Source organism: Anas platyrhynchos, chromosome 3 (assembly GCF_047663525.1).
Source record: "Anas platyrhynchos isolate ZD024472 breed Pekin duck chromosome 3, IASCAAS_PekinDuck_T2T, whole genome shotgun sequence".
NCBI classification, from domain to species: Eukaryota; Metazoa; Chordata; class Aves; order Anseriformes; family Anatidae; genus Anas; species Anas platyrhynchos.
The window spans coordinates 79,377,726-79,403,684 of record NC_092589.1 but is presented as its reverse complement, the minus strand read 5'-3'; the positions used below and the strand labels follow the sequence as shown (position 1 = coordinate 79,403,684).

Genomic DNA, 25,959 nt, shown 5'->3' with positions numbered 1-25,959 from the left:
ACCTCACTTTTTTTCTTGAATGGTTGCTGTTGACGATATTGACAGTGCCCAGGAATCTGAGCAGACAGAAAGGATTTGTGTTCCTGGGTAACAGCCTGGGAGATACTTGAATCAATACCGAGCACTCCACAGACAGTTTGTCTCAGCTTAAACACAGAGCAGTATTACAGAACAGCAATACTGATGAGCAGTTGAGCTTTCTGCATTCACAATAATGGTGCCAGTTCTGACTAGAATTGCTGGGATCCAGTGTAATGTTTGTTTTAAAAGATGAATTGCACTCTCAGACTTTATGCTGATTTGTTAAAAAAAAAAAAAAAAAAAAAAAAAAAAAAAAGCTTTCAGCCATTACATGTGATATGCTTATTTCTGACCTCTGTACAGTGGGTTTACTGTGATGGGTTTACTGTGATTTCCCTGTACAGTGGGTTTACTGTGATGGTAATTCTTGATCTTTGATAGCAAGGTTCGCAATAGGGGAAGAATATGCTTCAGGAGAGAAACATACAAAGACATAAATTTGACTTTTGCCGACTAAATCCCTCAGGTTGACCTTGGTTGCATGTACAAGTGGTGTTGGACAAGCTGGGTGCTGCTGGTGAAAGTTCTGTGGAGGAATTTAAGGAAATACCCAGCTTGCTGTAGCAACACTGGAGCAAGGCCATTCCAATACACTGTAGCTAGAAAGGAGACTTTGAGAGACACAGGCTAGTCATGGCTCTGCTGCAACAGAATTTTTGTATGTCTACAAGACGGCACACCTTTAGTCCAGGCGTTTTCACTGCTCTGGTGTGCTTGCTTGAAGTTTGAGTAAGTAAGTAGTAAATTATGTTGCACTACTGGGATGAAGGAAGAATTTAGATGACTAACACCAACGTTTGAATTTGCATGGCATAAACAAGGCAGACAGCAATACCAATTAAGGAGAAAATTGCACAATACTTGGGGTGATTAATCCCCCAGTTAAGCCAGAGCTCTTACCCTTTTCGCTCATGGTCACAGGATGTGCAAACATGGTACAATGCAGTATGGTGCCACTACTAGATCAAGCTCTAAATGAGCTGCTTTGCCAAGACAGTCCACCACATCACTGTCACTGGTGGACCTTGAAGCACTGTAGTCATGTCAATACAGCACAGCCCTGCTTAGCATGGCCATCCTGGCTACTGAAAACAGGACTTTGTCAGTGAGAGCTCTGCACCTGCTCAAATGCCTTCAGGATCTGACTCAACCAGTGTGCTGCACCACTGAGCTAAAACAGCTAGTTCAAAGTTAACATCTGTCTGTACTTTCCTGTAAGTACACGGTTTGACTTGATTTGTGCTTTATGTCCCTGGTTCCTATTGCTTCTCTAGTCATTTTTAGAAGAGCAAATATTCTGGTATCTTTGAACACTCAAATATAACTTCAGGGTATCACTAGGAAAACTGAAGTTACTCTAAGGGAGGAGGGAAAGCAAGGATATTTTCAATGTTTTGAAAATAAGACATCCATTTAATTGTCCTTGTTTTTTTGTTGTTGTTGTTGTTTTTGTTTTTGTTTTGTTTTGTTTTGTTTTTTGTTTTTTGTTTTTTTGGTTGGTTGGTTTGTTTTTGTTCTTTTTTCCTTTTGAGGGGTCAGGGTTTATATTAGGTCTAGCCACAATAAAGTAGCAAATTTCTAGGGGGTAGCAATCATGCAGAGAAATCGAAAACTGTAATCTCTGAAATGTTTCTTGGAGAACATTGCTGAAAACTTCCATTTATAAAATAATGGCATTCTTAGATACTTTTTATCATAATGATGTTGGCTTTATAATGCATTTGTAACCTTGAGTCACTAAGGTATTTTGTAAATGTATGCAATGAATTGTCCAGCAGCTTACACACACACACAGACACACACACACAAGGGAAAATTAAATCAGCAAGTGCATGTGAATAAGCAAAATTATGTTCCAAGATGAAAATATGTACTTAACTGAAAGTAAAAGTGTGTCTGGAATAGCTTGTAGGGGTGTCACCCTTGTAATAAATCGATTTGTTTTAGTTACCCTTCATTGTTGCAACAATTTATTTTGCTATCATTTTTTTTTATTCATGACAGTTTTAGAGCCTAACAGAGAGCCCTGTTGCATTCCTGGTATGCTCTTAATGAAAAAGATGATGCAGTTTAATGGCAGCCTTATTTACATCACAAAATAATCCATTAAAATCACCTCAAAACAAAAGATACATCTTTACATGCATGCATATAAGCAAATACATATGTATATTCATTCCCTTCTAAGTAGGATTAATGTTTGTGCTTTTTATGTTTATATAATCTAAGGTGTATTATCACATCTACAGGGAATATTAAAATAAATTAAGAGATATGTTAACACTATGGATGTGCTTCTTAGGTCTGGTGAGAAAACTAGCACTCCTTTCCTGATGGTTCCACATTTATGGAACCATTTATTTAGGTTTGGGTGGACTTGGCAACCATTTTATTATGGCTCTCTGTGCTAGAAGACTTCCAGTGCTCTACATCTTATAAGAAACCATTTGACTCTACAGAAAGTCCCTCTCCTAATTTGTTGTAGCTAAATTCTACCTTAATCTGTTAAAACAGTAGGCAGACTAGTTAGCTCTGTTGTTTTATTTTCAGCTGCTTTATAATTTATACCATGAGGCTGCTGCATTCTCAGATCTGACCCCAGGGACATCAGCTGCAATATCCTCACATCCTTGGCAACATCTCTGTGCAGCCCTAGGAGTATCCTAACAGTATAAATGTCATTGCATGACTGTGCCTACTATCTACACAAAAATCAGCTGTGCTTTAGCTTTGCTCCAATCTAGATAACAAAATCATCTTTTCCCAAGGAATGAAGAAATGGCAGTCTCTCCCTGTGCTTAGGACGCAAGTGAGCAGCTGGAATGCTGGAGTCAGCATTTCATTCCATGAGAGTGAATAGCACCAGACCTCCAGAGATTTCTGAACCGACCTTCAAAACATGGAGTCTAGCTTCCAGCAAACTTAAAGTAAACACATTTCTCTAGAGATCAGGATCAAAGCACAGGAAAAACATTCTACTTAACTACATGGTGCTTGTAACATGATTTACTTACTGGAGCAAGGGTAAATGGGCTGGGGGAGCCGAGATTCACTTTTTTGTTGTATTGTCTAAGGGTAAAAGCAGTTCACAGAGATTACCCAGACCTTTGCCAAAGGATTTACAAAAAAATAATAATAATAATAATCATTCTTTTTCATACCATCTATGCTTCATACCCAAACATGGCCTTATTTAATCATGGTCAAACTCTGAAGACTTTCTGAAGAAAACTTTCAAGGACTTGAGGGCTTTACTTGAGGAGCAGCCTAAGGGTACCCTCTGCCTTTGAATCTGGCCTTGGGTATACTCTTTTTATGTTCTCCAGCAACCACTGTCATCTATAAAACAAGAGTAATAGGACTTTGTTAGCATACCCATATAGGTTTTAAGGAGGACTTTACAGATTTGGAAGTTGTTAGCTATTAGAATAGTGCATCTTGTGCAAATGCATAACCTGGGCTTCCTGAAATAGATTGGCCTGGCGTGGGGGGGAAGAGAATCAAGAGAGCCACATTTTGAACAAACTAGTTCAGTATAGAGAGGTTTCAATAACGTTAAAACCTATTGCCATTCATTACAAAAAACAACAGCAACAAAAGAGATGTATCTTCAGATATCTGAAGCTATTTTTTGATGAACTTTGTGCAACACAACCCACTATAACTGATAGATAAGTTCATCATACTTGTCCTGTTAGGATTTTACCATCACCACTTGTAGGCTGAGGTGAAACTGTTATGAAGCTGAGGAACTGATTCAGCAGAGAGGAAATCAGGAAGGTAGTCTGGTCAGGGTTATCTTCAGAGGCATTTCATAACTAACTAGTTCATAACTCTGACATAATTCCATCAGTGTGCTCTTGCAGCCCAGAAAGCCAACTGAATCCTGGGCTGCATCAAAAGCAGCATGGCCAGCAGGACAAGGGAGGTGATTCTCCCCCTCTGCTGTGCTCTCATAAGACCCCACCTGGAGAACTAGGTTCAGCTCTGGGGCCCCCAGCACAAGAAGGACATGGATGTATTAGAACGAGTCCAGAGGAGGGCCATGAGGATGATCAAGGGGCTGGAACACCTCTCCTATGAAGACAGGCTGAAGGAGTTGAGGTTGTTCAGCCTGAAGAAGAGAAGGCTCTGGGAAGACCTCATTGGGGCATTCCAGTAACTACAGAGGGCCTACAGGAAAGCTGGGGAGGGAGTGCAGTGATATGACAAAGGATAATAGCTTTAAACTAAAAGAGGGGAGATTTAGATCAGATTTGATAAACAAATTCATTTCTACAAGAGTGGTGAGACACTGACAAAGGTTGCCCAGAGAAGCTGTGGATGCTCCATCCCTGGAGGTGTTCAGGCTGGATGGGGCTCTGAGCAACCTGGTCTGGTGGGAGATGTCTCTGCCCATGGCAAGGGGGGTTAGAGTTAAATGATCTTTAAGGTCCCTTCCAACCCAAACCATTCCATGATTCTAACTCCCCCCCGCCCCAAAAAAAAAATTCCTCTGAAACACAGTTTCAAGCCTGTCCTATGACCTTTAATGTGGAGCCCAGCTAACCACAAGCATTCCTTCTTGACTGTCTCTATAACCACCAATTTAGAAGAATTTCCCAAGATAGAAGAAAATGAGCAAAATTTAACTTTGGTTTTAGTGACAACTGTGTATGGATCATGCACTGAATTACTGCACCGTGCCTAGTTTTTATATGTGTTGCATGATGGATGTCATTTTCACTCATACTTTGGTTCATTCTTTGCACACTCAAAGCTCTCTTTGATCTTAAGGAAATACTATTATCCCAAGGTTATCACGTAAAATACATCTTTAATATTTTTAAGAAAGCACATTTCCCACTGATCTGAGTTCCAGATTATTTGACTTCCTTACTACACTCTGTCTTGGCTAGCACTAAGATTTAGGGCAGTCAGAAAAAACAGTAAATCAATTCAACTCCAAAGATTTTCAATTTACAGGAACTAGTTTTCCATAGCTTGTGCCAAATAAACAAGTCATTACTTTTGGTCTGAGATAAGCATTATAGCCTCTCTCCCTGCCACTTTTTTCCACAGGCTTACTACAGCCCCTCTAGGAATAGATTAATAAATTCCTGGTTATATGCATTAGTGCCAGTGGAGACCTCCAGTAACTGTTCCTTCTCATAGTTGAAGCTATCAGTTTGGATTACATCTCACAAACCAGAAACCCAGAAAAAGTTAATTGCCTTTTTAAAGCTGAACCATGTGTATAAGATAGCTGGTGAATATATACAAACAAGTATGAGTGACTTCTCCTAAATGGATTAGATGTAAGCTCTGTGGTGGTAAGTGATCCCTCAAATCCTGTTTCTAATATGTTTCTCTTCCTTGCTATCAGGCCTTGCATCTGGTTAAGATAAACTAACTTGCACCATTAGTCAGCGTAAAAAGATTTCAGCTGCCCAAATTCACTGATATGTAAGTATTTTAGGAGACCTTCCCCAGTTGTTTTCAATCTAAAATTTATGACTGCTGGCACTGTACGCAGTGACAATCACTGATGAGTTTAATGAAGAGTGCAATCCAATGAATCCAGCAGATGTTTCTGGGTTTGCTTCACTGGGAACTTTCTGGATTCTTTGTCCTTCATTCCCAGGAATCAAGACCCAATTTTAGCAAAGTGCTGATGATCCAACCAGTAACAAGATGACTGAAAAAAGTCTGCATCTCCACAATCCTTAAAACATTCAGCAGTAACTGAACTATAAGCAGCTAAAGTTTGGATACTTATCCAAGCCTCTTTAGCCTGAAAAACTGAAGGATGGGAAACTCATACAATTGGATCTCAATAGATTTGTGGTATTTCCTGCACTTGGCTGGCACAGAAATATCATCTATCTCACAGTGTCTTGGCTCTGCCAACAGGGAATCTGGCAATACAGAAATGTATAAGTAAAAACGATCTTTTCCAATAACAACAAGACAAACTTACTTTGAGTTATTATTTTGCTTGGATTTTATTTTGTTTATTTCTTTTTATATTTTGCTTTTTTGCTACCCAGGGGTATTTTTATTACCCTACACTGCCATCAAGTATTAGCAGCACAGTTGGGATTAGGCAAAAATAGTCATAAAGCTTGGAGACCTTTGTCTTCCTTCTGTTTTGTTGGTTGGTTGGTTTGGGTAGGGAGGAGCACGTTCAAAATACAGGAATGAGCAGAAAGACAGGAATGAGAAGGGAGAGCCAGGGGAACACCAGAAAGTGCTTGACATTTCTTTATAGCCTTTTAACTCCACAGTTTGATTAATTTTTGAATTCTCATTTCTCTCTCAATTCCTTGATTTCTGAATAAAACATGCCACACCATCCAGCATCCATAATGCTCGTGACATCAGTAGTTGTAGATACAGAACACAAAGGCACCTTCATTTTCAGGTACCTGACTTATCATTGTAAATGCCAGTCAACTAAGCTGAAGTAACTTTCTTGCTCCCCATTATTTAGGTAACAAAATATATAGTATTTGTCATTAAAGACTGCCATTTTATTATAGAACAGCCCAGAATTAGAAATCCAGAGCACTGCAAAGGACTAAAACACACCTATACTGACTTTCACAGGTAATGAAGCAGTACGAATTATTTGGGCAAGCAAACTGCCATTCATTCAATTACATGATTTTTCCATCTTTCCAGATCACCCGGAAAACCCCACCAGAATGACCAGCAATCAGACAGACTGTCATTACTGCCTGCAGTCTCTTCGTGGAAGGAAGTATGCATTAAGGGAAGAAAATGCTTATTGTGTCACATGTTATGACAGCCTGTTTGCCAACCCCTGTGAAGAGTGCAAGAAACCTATTGAGTGTGATTCTAAGGTAAGGATTTAACTTCCTTGGTCTTTTCTTAGATTACACACAAATCCCATTTTTTAAATGATGGATTCTATATCAGTCCCTCTACATACTCCTGTGCTAGTGAAGAAACCTAAGCATAGTGATTGTACATATGTATACAGCAGAGCTATTTTCCCAGAATAGAAAAGCTTCAGGGCTTTTTCTAAATGATGAAATCTGTGCATACATACACTTCAAGCATGAGTTAAAGCTGTGGTGTCCGCATGGACCACATCTGGATTCTATCCATCTCTGCTCACTCGCCAACAGAAGGTGTTCACCACAGTGCTTGAGGAATAGCAGGGTGCCAAAGGAATTCAGTGGGTCAGGCTGAGAGAAGCTTTAGAATATCTGAGACATGCATTGGAAAAATTGACTTCAACTATTGTATAAAATACTTTGACCGCAGGTGTTGACCTACAGATGTCAGGCTGAAAAGAAGCAATATTTATGATATGTATTTTGTGCCTTCTGAATTTTGGAAATGCTGTGTTTTCATTTTAACTTCCACTTTGCTTGTCTCTCAGAGAAAACATTAGAGGCAGTGTTTCTGGACTTGACTTTCCTTCCACCTCTCCCCTTTCTGAGAATAATTAATATTATGAATTCCTTTGTGGCCTTTCACAGGGTTTCCAGTACTCTTGAATTCAATTTACTGCAAGACGTCTTTTTTTTTTTTTTTTTTTTTTTTTTTTTTGTTAATATATATATAATTTTAACTTGAAAAGAAAACTGTCAAAACACCCTGGTTTTGCTGAGGTCAGTATGTACTGCTCACATTCTCCCCATGCTCATTTTGTCTATGTTCTTTTGAAATAAAAGAATCATAGAATCATCTAGATTGTAAAAAGCCTTCAAGATCATCAAGTCCAACCATCAACCTGGTCTACTGAGTCTCATCACTAAACCTTTTCTCTTTGTGTCACAAAGAATGCTGGGCCATAAAGTTAATAAAGTAAGCCTCTTGGGAGGTCTCCCTGGTCAACATATTTCATGGTTTTCAAAGTACATTATCTGAGTATAGCTCAGTTCCATAAAGGAATCAAAGGAAAACATTAATTTGGATGATGATTGTTTTCAAACACTCACCCGTGTTTTTCAACTGCAAACTTCTATGTGCAGCTCCAGTCAGGGTCACCAGGAGAACTTATACTCTGCCCTCAATAACTCCACTACTACAATTTAAAATTAAATGGCAGGACTACTGATATCAAAGATCATTAACTAACTAAAATAAAATAAAATAAAATAAAATAAAATAAAATAAAATAAAATAAAATAAAATAAAATAAAATAAAATAAAATAAAATAAAATAATCATGTCTTTTGACTGACTAGGAGGAAAAATTGAGAGAAAACAAAGCAGAGATAACATGAAAGGAGAGCCACAGTATGAGAAGTGGCCCACAGAGGTTCACAGATGGTTTTACCAATTCTGCCAAGGTGCTACATGTAGAACTTAGATCTCTTCCTCTCCGTCTTACCAGATCTTTGCCTCAGGCTGCTCTGGGGTGATAGCCCATTTTCTAAATGGTTCAGGGTGCTAGCTAACGCAAATGAAAGTGGTAAACACTCAGCACCTCCTAAAAATGATGCCTGGTATGTATTTCATTTCTCATTTTAGCATTTTAAGGGGTGGGGAACTGACAAACTAGAAAAATGAGATTGGCTTTGTGCCCTTTTGAGCTTTTTATTTATAAAGGAGACCTGGAAGGGTCTGGTTTATTTTTTACGGATTTTTTTTTTTTTTGGGTGGTGCATTTTTCCCTTGTTTTTTTTAACCTTGGAAAAATAAAATCTGGTGTTTGCTCTTTTTGTGAATTCTTAGTGGAAGTCTCATACATATACTATTAGCTTTTTCATCTTCTAAGCCTGCTGAGTCTTAAACAAACATCTTTCTGCCAGCTTTTTAGAAGGACTTATATTAGGTGTAAACAAAAGCAATGATTTTTTAATATTCTTCCTAAGAACCATTTTTTTCTCAATTAATGAGATTTTAATTGCTTGCTCTCTGCAATAATATGATCTTTCTTTAGTGTTATGTAGAGTCAGCTGGAAGAAAAAGCAGTAACATTAAAAAATGCATGAAGTTCTGTTTAAAAGTCTACAGAGAATGCATTTCTTGTCAGGTGGCCTGTGCACATTAAAAATGTTAATTACTTGCTTTCCCTTGAAGGCCAACTGTAAAAATATATGATTGGTCTTCCAATATAAACTTCACTCTGATGTTGCACAGGGAAGAACAATTGCTTCAATTGCCTGTGCCAAAGCAGATCCTAACATCCTGTACGAGAGAGTTGCAATATACCCTAACACAGAGACTATGAGGGCTGACACACCTTCTGCTCGATGCAACTGTATTCTCTTTGAATTGCTATCAAAATGTTCTGCATTTTTCACTTTATTTCTGGGAGGAGCTGAGGAAAAAAGAACACTGTAAAGAAATGTCTTCATTAACATGGACATACTTTCTCCAAGGATCTGGCCTACAAAGGCCGCCACTGGCATGAGAGATGCTTCAACTGTGCCAAATGCAGTCGCTCTCTGGTGGAGAAACCATTTGCTGCAAAGGACGAGCTCTTGCTGTGTACTGAATGCTACTCTAATGAGTATTCATCTAAGTGTTTCCACTGTCAGAAGACCATTATGCCTGGTAAGACAACAAAGACCTTTCACTGAAAAATGGAACTGCATTTTTAATTAAAATCACATCCTTGAATAACCCACCTATAAAATCCTTGACATTCAAAACAGCTTGCAGGTGACTGCATCTCCCTCTTGTAGTACCCTGCCAGCATTAAAGAGGCAAGACAGACACCTCTGGTCTAGCACTAGCAGGGCTTATGAATCCTTATAAAGAATATTAGAGTTCAAAATAGAAAAAGATGTGTTCATGCTGAGTCCTTGATTCTGCCTGCAGTTCTTAGGAAGTGTATCCCGCTGTGAGTGTAGGTAGACAAACAGAGATCGTTAGCAGGAGTGCAGGGCTAGACAAGACATCTGCATTTTGTCTGTCGCCTTGGCAAGACCTTGAGTATCAGACCTGGCTCACAGTCTTTATAAACCATTTCTTTCCCTCAGAAATATCTTTTGCTTTAATTGTCAAAACATGGTGTTTTATGTTCAAATCATTATCAACATTTTTACTAAAAAACACATACAGATGTGTTTACAATAGTTTTATTTCCTAACATGAGCAACTTTGAAAATTTTGCACTTTCCTCTGAACCGCTTCTCAGTTTTTGGTAGTTGTTTGTCTAGGTCTTTCATTGCTTCCACACCAGTAAAGCTAATGCGACAGAGACACTGCTTAAAGCTGCCTCTTCAGAGGCTGCCTCTAAGAGAAGCAAGAGCAGTTTGTGTGCCAAAATGGAGTAGTCTGCCAAGGAGAGTGTGTCGCAAACTTCTGAAAACCCGCAATGCTTACATCCTCTTACAGATCACGCATATAGGTCCAAATACCAGCAGCAAGCTATGTACCTTGGTCTCATAACTACTAGATTGGGAACCTCTGGCCAAGAATATCAGTAAACTTACCAGCAACACAGGAAGTTTATTTTTCAGATTAATGCCAAACAATAAGATCCAGGCTGTGAAGAATTATCATCTTAATATAGATATTAGGTTACCCATGTCTTGGTTTAACCTGTAGAGTTAATAAAACTATGTACTTGTACTATTGTATTCATTTTCTTTTTCATTGCAGGTTAAAGTTCTATTTGTGGCAATATACTCTCCCCCCACCCCTCCTCCAAAGAAAATCAGGGAGAAAATATAATGAAAAGGGCTCAAGGTTTGAGATAAGGACAGGGACATCACTCAACAATTATCATTGTGGGCAGAACAGACTCAGCACAGGGAGATTAATGAAACCTACTGCCTATCACTAGCAGACTAGAGCAGTGAGAAACTCAAAATAAACACCTTCCCCCCACCCCAACCCACCCTCTTCTACCATCCACCTTGTTGATTTTGTCCTAGATAGACTAAATCTGTCCTTTTGTCCTAGGAGACTAAATCCTCACAGCAAATGTTGAGGGTAGGAATAACATTGCAAACAAAGAACTGAAGTGATGCTAACCAGTTCCTACCTTGTTAATCGTTGACTTCTTCTTCAACTTGCTAGCTGTATATTGAAAAGACCCTGTAGGCAAAGATAGCAAATTTAGCCTTCTGATCACAAGGAGGAAGCTGCAAACTCTTTATGTTTAAGTACAACTAATAGTTTCTCTTTCCTCTAAACCCACAGTCCAGGTAGCAAGCATTCCACGATTAATCATCATCAATTCTCTCCTTCCTGGGGAAAGGATGGTAAAGTGCCTGGCACCTCTCTTTGCAGTCTGATGTTACTGGCAGAGGTGGAAGCTATGGTGGAGAGTCACTAAATGAGTCATTTTCAGACATGTGTGCATATTTTAGGCTTCCACATCTACATTAAGGTGTATAGTGCACCTGTACACAACTTAAAAGCTCTGAAACTGGTGTAGCAGACATTTAACTAAGTGACTTCCTTTTGGAATTGCATCTGTCCTTGCAGTGAGAAAAACTTTGAGCAACTGAATTGTATCACAGAACAGAAACTCTAAGAGTCATATAAGTAAAGACTTAAAAAAAAAAAAAAAAAAGTCACAGTTTGGTATGTCTTTTGCCATGTGACTGCATAGTATTGAATGTGTTTTAGAGATTAAATATGCTCTTGTAAAACCTATGGAGTTAATGATAAGTGTTTTTTGGGGTAGGCGATACTAAGATAAAAATACTAAAAATAGGAGTCTTCATGACATTTAAAACTCTTGTTACAAGGCTGTATTTGGGACCATTGTTTGTAATGATTTTTGCAGGTTCTCGTAAAATGGAATTTAAAGGAAGTTCCTGGCATGAATCCTGTTTTGTTTGTCAGTATTGCCGGCAACCACTGGGAACAAAACCATTGATCACCAAAGACAATGAGAATTACTGTGTGCCCTGTTTTGAGAAGCAATTTGCTCACCATTGCTACTCTTGCAAAAAGGTAATTACAATGGAGAAATTTCACTGTGCTGGCATGTTATTTTTGGTCAAGTCAAGACCAGATTGTTCAACAGCAAAAATTATGCTAACAGTTTTTTCTGTAATCTTTAAAGTTCAGGCTTAAAATAACCTCTGTAAATTCTTACTTCCATTCTCATCTAGAAGTCTGAAATTTAAGTCATAATGGGCAAAAGAGATTATCGGTAGAGAACATGAATTCTTAGATGAGTTCTTTTCTGTAAAACAGCCAAAGCTTAAAAAAAATATATAAAATAAAAAATTTACACATTAGAGCTTATGAGGACAAGTCACATAGCTGGATGAAAGTTCAGACTATATGCTTAACAAGCTTTAATAAAGTAAGAATATATTTCTTTTATCCTTGTTTCCTTACAGTTTTTGTCAACAAATAATGCTTTTAGTACTTTAAAGTGCTTTTCTAAAAGCAGATAAGAAACACAGGAAAACAATCTTGAGATCAACAGAACTCTTATTGCCTGTAACTACAGCTATTTATAATTGCTGTTAGCTGCTTTTCAGGAGCACCTGGAGCTTGCTTTGTTTCTCCAACAGGTATTCATATCACCTGTTTTAAAGTATTTAATATGGATGCTTAAATTAGAAGCTTTTAGTCTTTTTTTCATCAGTAGAGCTCTCAAGATATTTAGGAGAGCACCTGTGAGTATACAAAGAGCTTAAACTCCCACATCTGACCCCCCAGTTATGTGGATGAAGTTAGGAAGTTTTAGTACTTCCTTTTCTGTTTCAGTCTTTTAACAATAGAATAGGAATGCCAGTTAACTTTCTGAATTTATGGAAATGTTGGGTGCAAATTATGGCAATAAATACACCAGAGATTATGGTATGTTTAGATAGCTCAGTAAGACAAGCCTGGGGAATAGCGGAGGTAAACAACAAAAAAGAGATGTGCATTTGTAACAAAAAAATGGTGTGTCTCTGTTTAGTGACTTGTTCACAGTAATTCAGGATCTATGGGAAACAGTGCTATATTTTAAATAACTACTCCTGTGGAAGACATTAATTCTTTTCCTGACAGCAAAGTTATATCAAGACACTAGGTTTCCTAACACTGGAGAAATAGGATGTAACGAGGGTGTCACACCACCTAACTTTAAATCCATAACAAAGATGCCTGTGCTCCTTAGTGGGGCATTATTGCTCATGGAGGAAGATGCTGGATCACGCAAAATGTCTGGTGAATGGACAGGAAGAGCCAAGTCTTCCTTTTGGTATTGATATTAGACACTGAAAACTAACTGTGACAGCATTTGCCATTTTATTCTAGATAATATTAATATAAGCTTAATTATATTTGTTGACAAAAACAATTTTTTTTTATTAGTTGTGATTTTTTTAACAAAGGTTGAATTTTACAGAAAGTTTTTTAAAACCTTCCTGATAACAACTGACCTTGCCTTGATAAATGTGCCTCTCTTTACGTTTGTCAGATGTATTCACATGCAAAATCAGCCACCTAAGCTGACAAAGGTGTTCAAGGTCAAACATTGTTTTCTCTTGAAATGTATCAGGCAATAAACAGAATAAGTAATACTTAGTTGTGATAATACAAGTCAAGAGTCACACTGTTTTCTTCAACAGTTAAACTTTAGAAAATACCTCCAGATATTCCTAAGCCTCTATATCTAGCCATTTATTTGCATTAAATGATCACATGACAAATATAGTAATTCTGCTCCATATTTATTAGAGAAATTGAGGTTAACAGCATTTATATGAAATAATCAGGATTTGCTTCTTAAAAATTATAGGAATGCAAATAGACTACATGCATACTAAAACAATTTTACTAAATAAAACTATATCGGTTTCCATAAATAAGTGAAATCAAAGAGACTGAATTGCTAAAGTCTTCAATTCTGTGCCAGAGAAAAAACATTTGAAATTTTGAGATTTTAATGGAAAGACAGATTAACTCTTATTGTAGCCCAATACTAGAATACTAAAAAGATTGGGAACCATTTAAATTTCTTATTGCCTGACATCACCCAGTATAATTCTTTATTTTCATGAAGCTGTGTGTCCCAGGAAATTGTCATGGTGCCTTTATTTTTATTTAATTGAGTTTCTCCAACTCTTTCTTTTCCTGTTCTAACTATACTAATTCACTCACTTATTCACTCACTCATCCATTCATTTACTGTCATACGTGTCTTGGTGGTAGAAACACCATCTTAGAGCTCATTTTTATTTCTAGAGAAACTCCTTTAAACAGTCCCTCAAAACTTCTGTGAAACTTACTCTTTACTGCACATATGGAAGCCCTGAAGCAACTGGAAATTTCCTTCTTCAGAAATAACCAGTGGAGAGCTGTGAGTGAGTTGCAGGGAATGGAAATTTGATGACAGTGACAAACACTATTTTTCCTTTTTCTGACAATGTAGATCTCCTTTCTGTCTCATTTCTGCCTCTTTACTGTCTTTTTCCTCCTACTTAAAATGCTGCTTCAATTTTGAGACAGCAAAATATCGATTCCAGTTGGAGATTAGCCCTTTTCGCATCGTCATTTCTATCAGCCACTGTCCATCACAGAATTGTTGCACTGAGAGTATGCCTGATGTTCAGCCTTTACCCAGATGGGTAATAGAAAAAATTCATGACAAGCTAATCTGTTCATTACAAGCCATAAGGTTATTCTGTGATAAGAAATCAAAAATAACAGAACACTGGTATATTCATATCAGCTGCAATTAGTCAGGTTTTCAGATGAAGTCTTAGTTGAGTTTTCCAGATGAAAAATAGTCGACATGACCATACTGTCTCTCTCTTCACTTGTGCATGTTGGAAGAGAGAAAACAAGTGGAAGGACTTATGAAACACTTGATAATCCTTCATGATTCATGCCTTTGTTTTATTGCTATGTCCTTTTTTATCAATATGTTAGGTAATAACTTCTGGGGGAGTGACCTACCATGACCAGCCTTGGCATAAAGAATGCTTTGTCTGTGCTGGATGTAAAACTCAACTGTCTGGACAAAGGTTTATCTCCAAAGATGAGTACCCATACTGTGTAGACTGTTACAGCAGATTTTATGCTGAGAAGTGTGCTGCTTGCAAGAAACCTATTACAGGTGAGTCTTATCTTTTAGAAGGGACTAGACACTGAGGAATCATCAGTCTCATCTCAAAATCTTTACTGTAGAAAATGGCATTAAAAATAGTCCCATCATAATTAAAGACAGAGAGAGCTATGTACTGGAGAGACCCCCTCTCTGTCAAATGCAACACGTCTCGCTAGGACATACTGATCACACGTGTTCCCTGAATGCTGTGCTCTTTTATGTGCACAGCATTCTCTCACCACTTGACTTAGCAGTTTATGCACTAAAAATGCATAGAATTCCAAGAATATATGAAAAGGCATTCTTGGCTCCTCTTCAGCCAATACACACAAGTCCCTCATGGCTGTAATTGGTTTGCCTTTGTTTTTAAATACAAATGTGATAAAACTGGATGTGAGGTAACTGCCTGCTGGTAAGGCACACCTGTCAAGTTCGAGAGCTTGCCAAACATAACAAATCTCTATTGTATGCATCCTTGTGCGCTTCCATGGTCTGGAAACTCCATGATCTGGAAATTTCCCAAAGACATGATCTTGAAGATACTTGGTGAAAATAATTAAATCTCACTCAGTATTGTATAGAAACTATATGTATCTATGCATTGCAAATAATTTTCATGAGAGTTTGTTGGGAAGATCTGCAAACCTTAATGGACATTCTGATAAACTTGTTCCATTCAGAGTTCATAATGGGATATGAAAACAATCAAGTGACTTATGGCTTTACTTAAAATATTTCCCAGTATCTCACTATTATTTTGTCTCACTATCTTAAAGTGGTTGGTTATTTGTTGTTTTTATTTTTTGTTTGTTTGTTTGTTGTTTTTGTTTTGTGTTTTCTGTTTTGTTTTGTTTTGTTTTTCAATTCAGCTAAAAAAGACTATGGATTTTTGTTCATTAATTTGTTTGCTGTATGAATAACAATGTGATCATACATCAGAAAACAATCTGTTGCGTTTCTGAACCATGTCCAGAAATACCGGATTCACATCTTCATTCTCATAATCTCTTTCAGCTCTTGGAGGTGCCAAGTTTATCTCATTTGAAGAGCGCCAGTGGCATGGGGAATGCTTTAACTGTGCAAAATGCTCTGTCTCACTGGTGGGCGAAGAATTCCTTACTAAGCAGGATGATGTCCTTTGTAACGAATGTGGCTCTGCTTCATAGTTCTGTGGAGAGCTATATAGATGCATTATTCTCACTCTTTAAACGTGTTCTTTGTTACTTGCAATAAGAAAATCATCTAAACAGCACACTACTTATTTAGTCATTCACATAATTTTCAAACAGCAGTTTAATTCTATCATAGTTCTGAACTGCTTGTTAAAAATATAATAATAATAAATAGCCACATACTGGCTAAGAAAACTGCAGCAAATATTAGTATATATTTAAAATGTAACTACAGTATGTTTCCTTGTAACATACTGCACTCTGCTGTTAGAAGCTTAAAAATTTACATTTCATCTCCCATGAACCAAAAAGTATGAAAAGTCTATATGGCATACAAGTAATGATGAGGCATTAGCACGCCTAACAAAGAGAATGTAGGTGTACACAAAGAGACACCAAGTCAGAGAAGTCCATTCCAGGGCCAGGTAAAGGGATAAAAGTGTTTTGTTTTGTTTTGTTTTGTTTTGTTTTGTTTTCTCTCCTTACTGAGATTGCTCCTCGGAAAATTAAGTTTTCCATGACTTTAGTCATCCAAAAGACTGAGTGATGGGTCCTCTCCCCAAAGGGGTTAATTTTACTTAATTCTTTAGGTATAAATATTTCAGAACATAAATAATGATATATTTTGATCTACTGTAAGAGGTAAGTATTGCCCAAGATTGGATAGTACTAATGTACAGTTTCCCATAGCTAATATGCTTTAAAACTCTGTCTCCATTGTTTTCATTGGAGCTTCAAATGCATTCTTAAAATATACTTTTTATTAGTAGGGACAAGAACCAACTCACAGTTGTCCCTTTAAAGTTGTACTTTGCAGTCTTGTTCCCCACAAAACCCATTTGCCAGCAATCAAGACACTTAAAGGCCTTGACATTTCCACATTGCTGTCTTTTATTCAGTCTGCTTTTTTTCTTGTAAATGCATGCTTGTCAGTAGCAGGCTATAAGCTCTTCAGAGCCAATACCTGATTCATTTTGTCATGCACCACATGCATTTGCCAATATTATGTCAAGAATTTGTAATGTTGCCATTGCAAGCTAGGCAGTCCTCACTTGCAGTACAAGGTATTCATTTCTAGGTAGCTGGCTTTGAGAAGGTTATACCTTGCTGAGCTTCATTGCTCAATTGTCTATTATTAAAGGTCATCTAGAACTGAGTTACAAGCATTTTTTCTCTTCCTTGTTTCACACTCTATGTTACAACAGTCTGACTCATGTTGCAGCATCTACCAGGCCATGGTGAATGGCACAGTGGTTCTGCACCACTCAGCGCTGTTTTATTCCTCATCTCACATCTCTTAAAACCATGCATTCTCCTTTAGACCCTGATGCTAATTGCTTACAGTTATTTGGCTGACTTGAGAGGGCTTTATTCATATTGAAGTCAGACACTACTTTAAGTGTAAAAGGGAGAAAAAAAGAGCATGTGAGCATAGGTAAGGCAGAGCTGAACTGCAGTGGCGTAAAATCAATATGGATAATGACTGACCAACAAGTACATAGCAGTCTGTTTTCCAGTCAATAAAATATTGATCTTTTGCTCTCTGTGTTGTTCTTTTTTTTTCTTTTTTTTTTTTCTTTTTTTTTTTTTTTCAGTTTCTTCTTTCACAACAACTTTTATTGGGGTTTGGAGTTCGATCGGTTTATGCCTTTTCATTTAATCCCAGCTGCTTCCTTTTCTATTTTCACATTGCACATGGCTGATACAGGTTCTTGGTAAAACTTGAATTCCCATAAATAGAAATTGCCTTAAGAAAAGGTACATGTATATATATGAATGTATACATACATATATACACACACGTATACTGTGTGTGGACACGCATATAGACACACACACATATATAGTGGTGCAGTTAAGTATGATGCTCTAAAAATGTGTACTGAACTATTACAAATTATCCCATTAGTAAATGTTAATGGTCTTCGATTTTTAAATGAAAATGATGAATCATCAAATGCAGACATGTTTGTGGGGCATACCTTTTATTTTTGTTGTGTGAAATAACATTCAGCAAATTGCAAGAATGTAGCTCAGGCCCTTTATTCAGTCTTGTCTGAGCAATGTTCTAGCTTAATTATGAAGTGACGCAGGAATTATCAGGCAGAATCCTAAGACACGGCAGAGTCACAGATCACACACATTGATCACGATAATCCCAATCTTCTAGCCTTAACATTTATGAAAATGAAATTCTGTTCTGACTCATCAACCAATTATATTTTTAGAAATACTAACTGAATTATTTATCTCTCCTGCAGTAAATACACTAAAGTCAAATCTGAAACTGAGCCTTTTCACTTCAGAGTAATAAAAAGAAATAAATGTGATCGCTATAAATAGTTGGAATAAAAGTTATATTACATATTAGATTGATATTTCCTAGTTACTGTCACCAGCTACTGATGTCTAAACATAAATACAGTAATACTCTGCACAATTTGGGTCACCTGTGCTCATGATAGATGAAACCCAACTTGAATAGGAGCTTAGTAGGGCTACAAGAATAAACCACATATCTCTGTAGAGGACCACAGATCATGGAGGGTATAAGAAGGCTGCTGTAAGTTAAGAGGCTATATTTGGCTGAAGAACAAAGGAAAGCAAACCTCTCAGTATTGGAAACCTGAAATTAGAAGGCTGCTTCTAAGTAATGTTGAGGCTTGTAGGTGAGCTTGGAACCAAGGGGGGCAGAACTATGTGGTCAGTTTTAAGTGTTGTTTGATCATTGCATGAAACAGCAGGTACAGCATGAGTGCCTGGGTTAGCAAAGCACTGGGCAAAATAGCCAGATGGTCAGCTTCAGTTCTTGTTGCTAACATTTGATTTACTGCTGGATAATCAGGGTACAGACTCCAATGCAATTCAATTTTGTTTAATAAACCTCAGAGGATGGAAGTTTGAGGGATTTATTTTTTGGTAGGTCAATTTGTTTTTGTTAATGTTGTGCTTTTCTTTAACATTGTAGTGTTTTATTTTCAGATATATCTACTTCTTCCCCAGCTGCCCAACTCTAAGGTAATCACCTTGCTTTTGTTATGGTTAAGCTAAATTGTCCCAAGGTACAGTGGTGTCTCTGATGTCCTGATCACATGCTGCTGTACTCACAATTGCCTCAGGGGAGCAGAAGGGAGACTGTTATTTGAGACTAACTTCTTAAGACTGAAGTAGGTGCCCTATTACCACCCTCAGTGCTTAAGGCTGAGGTTCTTCAATCACTGCCTAATCCTGAGAGAACACCCAGAAAGAACATGCTTAAAATACACAGACAAGCCCTGCAGTATTATCACCAAGTGACCCTTATCTACGCATAATTCTGAATGTCACATTTTTCAATCTGAGACAAGTTCATGCAGTGAGAGGAAGTTGTCAGTCTTTCCCCGGACCACTACTTTTAAAATCATGGCATGTATTCAGCAGATGCTGTTGCAGGCGATGCACACAAGCTGTAACTTAACTCTGGAATGTGGGATCATTTCCCAGCATTTCCAGGCCAACGCACATGCTCCAGACCCATGACTTACATGCAGGATGAAACCAGCTAGACATCCTCTATTCTCTTCTTCCCTTGTCCCCTGGTTTTCTGGAAAGATATGTGAACCTAGACTGGGGAAGAGCTACAGCATGGTCTGGCCACATCAGTGAAGTGGGTGTTACATTGCAGTGTAGTTTCTTTGCAGTATTTCAGCGTATGCATATTCAACTGGCTGTTGTAGTCTACCAGTGGATATTGTCCCCAGCCTTGTTGATGGTAAGAGTGGCTCAGTCTAGCCCCAGGTGCATTAGAGGGGGAGCAGCAAGGTTTTGTGAGATCTTCTGGGCCTGTTGTTTCAAACAGTTCATGGGCCTCATCACAACAGAAAGAGATATCTGCTAAGACCCCATTGACTTCACCATCAGTTCCAGCACCTGGTCAAAGCTTTTGTGAAACACACTTCATTTAACAGAATGGATCTAGAGCAGCATATTGTATTTTAGGAAGACAAGTAAAAGCAACAGTGACATTTATACAATGACAAATATCAATAGCTGAAAGAAAGTGATGTTAACTGACTGCCTGAGTGGAAGCTGGGAGATCATTTCTGTAAGCAAAAATGTTGGATGGAATTCAAGTCCATACCCTGAACAAACTTGTTTACAAATCAAGCAGGAATGCTGCAATAAATCCTCTACATTCTTGTTAATAATATCTCATAGAGAATGTACGTGTATGCCTGCATGCTTCTTTACCCTCAAATTACCAAAATTTTAAAGGACTGAGTCACAGGAAACCAGGAAACCTGGCAACTTAAATCAAAGTACAAAACACCTAGTAAGGTTACAGACTACTATTTCTAAACAGAAGTTTCAGTTCATCATATCCAGATGTACAAGGTACAAGTATTTTGAGGTACAAGAGGGCAATAAGACCTTTGGAGGAGAGACATGGCTGCAGTTATCATACTGCAGGGGTGTTATGCAATTGGCAATAGGTGGCTGCAGTGGAAGGTCTAGGGATATTATTATCTGCTTTGGCCTGTATCAGTAAGCTTTTCTTGGCATGTTAGAAAGAACGTGTGTCCAATAATATCCATTTCAATATTTCTGTAGGCTTGCCTTTCTGCTCCTCCAGATTTACTGACAAATGCAACTGGCCTTCATTTCCCCTTATGTCCTTTACTCAGTAGTGCAGGAGACATCTGCCAATGAAGTACCTGATTAAAGTGAGTTGTTATTTGCAAGAATTGTCAAAAAAAAAAAAAAAAAAAGTTAAGGAATTGCTGAAACACCCAGAGTACCTCCGGGATAGGGTCATTCCAGCCCCATGTATCAGTTTCTTTCCCACATCCTGCATTTTTAAACTGAGTTCTTACTGCGGCTCCCTGAAGATGAGACCAGATAGCAATATCCTTACAGCACAGCCACACAAATATCCCCAATGGTGAGCAAATATGTCACGTAAGAAGCTGGATCTGTTCAATGCAAACTAACTCAGTGTCAGAAGGACAACCATTGTACAGAATTACATCCAAGATAATGAACCCTACCTCTGTCTTGGTTATAATGTATCTGGTTTTATAAGCTTGTGCCTCTGCTCTGTCTTTTACTGTCCTCTCCCATTAGATATTCAAGATGGTTGACATTCATCTCATTCACTGCAGATTTTTTTAGCACTACCTAAACTGCAAAGTTCCTGCATGTAAGAGACTGCATTATCACCACATTCCTGAAAAGCATGAGCCACAAATCCTTTTCATGCTTAGTCTGTGTGAGGCTTTGAGGACAAACAACAAACACTTGGTTCCTGCCTATAGACTGGGCACCGGTACAGAGGTAACTAAAAAACAGAGCAGGTTTTGAGGGGTTCAAATATTTCACTCAAGCATCTCAGCTCCTCCTCAAGTCACTTATTCCTGCTCCCCCAACTGCTCACGTCCTGGTAGTCTTCAGGTGTATTCGCGCAATGTCCACACATGACCAGAAGAGCAGTTAACAGGGAAAGAATCTCAGTCTGGCACAAAGGCACAGTCACAAACCTTTCCTGGGAGAGTTACTAAATAGAGCACTGCCCCAGCAGGAGGTAACAAAATCCAAACAGCCTCAGACAGTTGCTTATATTTGAACCCCAGTGTTCAGCTTAGAGTAATTTTATATTAAAGGCTTGCCTCAGGTAGGCATATTAACAAGATCCTCATTTAGCCATCTCTATCTTCACCTTAGACTTGGGGTCAGATTTTGCTAGACTAATTAGCAAAAAATAAAAAATCGTATTTCCCACCTGAGCACAGAATAAAAAAAAAAAGTGAAAAATCATGTAAACGTCTTTATCCAGTTCTGATGAATTTCATTTTTTGTCATTCTCATTTCTCAAAGGAAATAAAAAAAATAAAAAATAAAAAAGGACTGCTCATTTCTTGCAAACAAGCTCAGTTTTATTGGAAGGGCTGCAATCAGAGTAGAAATTTATGGCTATGAAAGCAGATGTCTGTAAAAGGTTGTTAATAGCACCTACCCCAAGTAATAAGAAACTGATAATAAATCTGTTAACTAAATGGTAGCCCAGCATGTTCTCTGTGAGCATGTGATAGAGGACCATCCTTAGGACACCAGTCTCCCAGTCTCCTGTCAAGGGCCTGTTCTCATGCCATCTTAGAGAACTGACAAGTTGGGTCATCTGAATATCACCTTCCAATGTTTTTAAACATTTGAATTTCTTTAACCTTTAACTCTTGAATGTTCTAGCTTTCTCATGATAGCCAACTTATTCCTTGTTAGCTTGGTTCTTTTTTTAATTTCTACAAAATCCTTATTGCAGTCCTAACTCTTAATGCACTGAAAGGTAAACCAACCCTGACTGATTTTTTTTAATTTTTTTTTTTCTGGAACATGTGTGGTACTGTTTACTGAGACCTTCAGTTTAAAGCATATTTCTATTTGCCTATAAAACACTCTCAAAGTTAAATGCTTTTTGTTGAGCTCTTTACCAAGCTTTCTCAGGCCAGCTCCTGTTCTCCTCTTTCCCTTTTTCATCTCTAGGAGATTTCAGTCAAAATTAAATTACCATTTCACAAAACAAAGCAAGTGAAATATATATATATATAATGTTTGCAGTATACTAAAGAACCTTTTCATTGAGCAGGTCATGTGCTTTGCTTGATTTTGATTCAAGAACCTAACTGACAACAAAAAGTGAAACTTTATCTCATAGAGATGCCTCGTGTCATCCCTGCAAAGATCCACTGGTCCAGTTAGATCTCCTCTGCATTAACAAATTGCACACACATTTCCTGGCAAGCAAATGCATGGTGCAGATTGGGGCTGCAGGATAATGAAGGGTCTTGGCAATGTTACTTAAGTACCTACAGAGATTTGCCTTAAGGTCCACTTCTGTGATGCTGGCTAATTCATACAGCCCCCACTGTACATATCTCACCATGGTGTGCTGGAGAGCATGCTGCCCACCTTGCAGAGCTGCTGCATGCCCCCAGTACCCAGGGGTTACGCCAGAGGCCTGCCTTGCTTGTACAAAGCCCTGTGTAATAGTAGGTGCTTGGTGAAATACACTTGTAAGCTTTTTAGGTTGGGTAATGTTCCAGGCCATCAGCTGTAAAATGGAGGTACCTGTACCAACCTGACAAGGCCAGCCTCAGAGGAAAGCTCCCTGTCTTGGCCAGGCATTCAGCACAGAGCCATAAAGCAAGCAGGGCTGCGAGGCCCAGACATAGGCCAGGGCTCACCGCAAGGGCATGATCCACTCCAGGATCACAGGTGATGATGGGGAGTGGCTTCCCTGGAAAAACATCTCAGAGGCCATTTCACGTAAAGGCTTTGAGTCTGCCTGAATATGCAGGAGAGCTGCAGGGACAGTTCTAATTCTGGTATTTCCTCACTGGGATCAGAGACAAGCTCTGAAAAGCCTAAACAGAATTAGCCAGGATTAGTCGCTTTTATTCTCATTTCATATTTTTGGAAAACTGCCAAAACCCGAAAGCCTTGTCTAAAGCAGGATTTAGCAGGATTTCTGTCTTCTGCCCGTGCCTTGGGCCCACGGGCCCCTCCTGCCAACCCCCACTAGATGGCACATGTTCCTGTCCTACAACCACTCTTAGGAAAAACTGGCATTAACAGCCAACCTCCGTAAACCATCGCAGTCACAAGCATCCACAAAAGTTGCCCTCACGTCTGAGGCAGGGGTGATCTGCCCGGATGCAGGCTCGTTACACTTTTTTGAGCAACTGTAGTGTTATTTATTTTGCAGATTTATGCACTGCGGTCAGAGACGAGCATGGGAGGTGCATGACACCCAACTGCCTTCCTCCCCTTAACTGACCCCCACTGATTTCCGCAGAGCTGTTTCAGGAACACGGAGTTTTTTCCATCAGAAAGCAAGCCACGGGACTGTTTACTGCAGAGAAAAGATTCAGGCAGAACATAAGGTTGTGATACTGTTTTTTTTATGTGCTTCTAATTGGTTTTCATTACTGAAATTAAAGTCACCCTGTGTGACGAAAAGCAATGGTCAAGGGCAGAAATTCAGCTGCAACTGCAGCCTGACAGTTAAACAACAGTAACTTAAAACTGCCAGAACTATTAAAGAGGAATTGAGGCTTAACATGATTCCTGCCTTACTTCCCCTTTGCCCAGAGGCTCAAGTAGTCAGCTGCATTCCTGGTACAAAAACAGTCGCCATTTCCTCATGGGAGGGAAGCAAAGTCACATCCCTATTCCACCCCTCACACTTACTGACTTCCAGTGGGAGCCCTCAGAAAGCAGGGGTTTGAGTCTATAGCAAACAGAAGACTCACAGCAAGGGAAGGGAACCAGGAGTCCACTTTCTTACTGCCTAAAGCAAGAATATACCAGCTAGCAGAGTAACACAAGCTTTCCTTCCAAATGTGATATCCAACAGACACTTAGTGCAGAGGTAAAGACTGCTAAATAGCCTGTCTTCTGCAATGGATGTGATGAAAAACCATACCACTGACGCTGTCTCCAGCCACCCTGGAGCAGTTGTGCAGGAGTTGCACAACTCAAATAGTTAAGGGCCTCACTGTCCAGAGGAATTATGATAGGCTTCCTTTTGGGAGGCACAGAGAGGCTGCACAAACAAAAACCAGGATTCACAGAAGCCATTGGTCTGAGAGGAGGAGCGTCTAAATTATCCAGAAGAAAATATTGTTGGAAAGGTTATAGGCTAAATCATAGCACTCACTTTCAGCTACTTAGAAGACAGGAAAGCTACAAACTTTTTCTGCTTAGATCCAAAGCTGTTATAGCTCTACCAAGGTACTGAAGCACGCTACCAAGTATTTCAAGCACACACAGTCCTGAGAGAAGGAAGTTTGTGCATTACCACCCTTCTAGACATGAGAGCAGCAGTGAGCACACTCACCAGGAATGTCAAAAACCTAGCATCTGCTCTATCCCAGTTTTGGTTATTTGGTAATTTGTACATCCTTCATGCAAGAAAAGCAGCATGTTTCTTGCCAAAGATATTTTAATATGACATGATGTAATTAAATATTCATTGGCTCAAACACGTGAGAAGAGCTCTAACATCCATAGTCACATTATTCAGCTGGGGAATCCTGAATGTCCATTTGCAGCTGCAGCAAATGAATGCAGTCACCCTTTAACTATATCACCTCTATCTAAGAGTCAGATGTGGGTTTGTCAGGATGCAGAGTTTCCAGAGGAGAGGTTGCTTCTGCAGGTGTTCACAGGGCAGGGACATTGTTAACCTCTGTCTGCTTGAGACTGCACTACAAGGGCATCCTGTACCATTACAGCCACTTTCAGCATGGTGGTACACAGTCAGGATTATTAATCAGTACGCCGTATCCTGAGCAATTTACTTTGTTTTCTTGGAAGAATAAACATAGGAAGCAAGATACTTAGCTCATTCATTGATTTTACCAATAATACTATGATTTCAGAGACCGGCCCTGATGAAAACTGTCCCTCTCCTGAGGAGCAATAGAGAAATGGGTTTGTAGAAATGCTGCTGGACACCCAGAGACTGGGACAACAGCAAGCCAAGGGGCAGTGAGTCCTCTGATGGGAGTTTAAGTACTTCTGGTCAAACAACTTGAGAGCTACATTTAGGCCACATTCCCATGGGCACTCCGGAGGAGGTGAATAATAGATGCTATCAAGTAACTGGGAAACCTTTCAAACCCGTCTGCTTTCTGCTGTTTCTTCTATGTGGCCAGATGGGTATTTTAAAATTACATAGAACAGAAACTGTCAAGA

General features: G+C 38.8%; 1 protein-coding gene and 1 long non-coding RNA gene across 11 annotated transcripts in view; one reads left to right on the top strand and one right to left on the bottom strand.

Annotated features, from left to right (window-relative positions):
* The window catches only part of FHL5 (four and a half LIM domains 5), a 28,902-nt gene extending 11,132 nt beyond the window's left edge, over positions 1-17,770 (top strand). For 5 of the 9 annotated variants that reach the window (XM_038176333.2, XM_072036177.1, XM_038176330.2 and 2 more), the window contains 5 exons: positions 6,745-6,926; positions 9,423-9,597; positions 11,786-11,955; positions 14,878-15,064; positions 16,070-17,770. In XM_038176333.2, the coding sequence (XP_038032261.1) occupies positions 6,768-6,926; positions 9,423-9,597; positions 11,786-11,955; positions 14,878-15,064; positions 16,070-16,221 (843 nt within the window). In that variant the 5' untranslated portion in view covers positions 6,745-6,767 and the 3' untranslated portion in view covers positions 16,222-17,770. Of the gene's footprint in view, positions 1-1,055; positions 1,296-5,504; positions 5,527-6,602; positions 6,670-6,744; positions 6,927-9,422; positions 9,598-11,785; positions 11,956-14,877; positions 15,065-16,069 lie in introns of those variants that run through there. The other 4 variants (XM_038176334.2, XM_038176332.2, XM_038176331.2 and 1 more) reach the window with 3 other exon arrangements.
* LOC113843276 (uncharacterized) overlaps positions 1-25,959 on the bottom strand; it is a 42,531-nt gene that overhangs the window by 1,997 nt on the left and 14,575 nt on the right. For both annotated transcript variants that reach the window (XR_005264256.2, XR_011808460.1), the window contains exon 2: positions 11,036-11,088. This is a non-coding gene — a long non-coding RNA (uncharacterized lncRNA). The remainder of the gene's footprint in view (positions 1-11,035; positions 11,089-25,959) is intronic.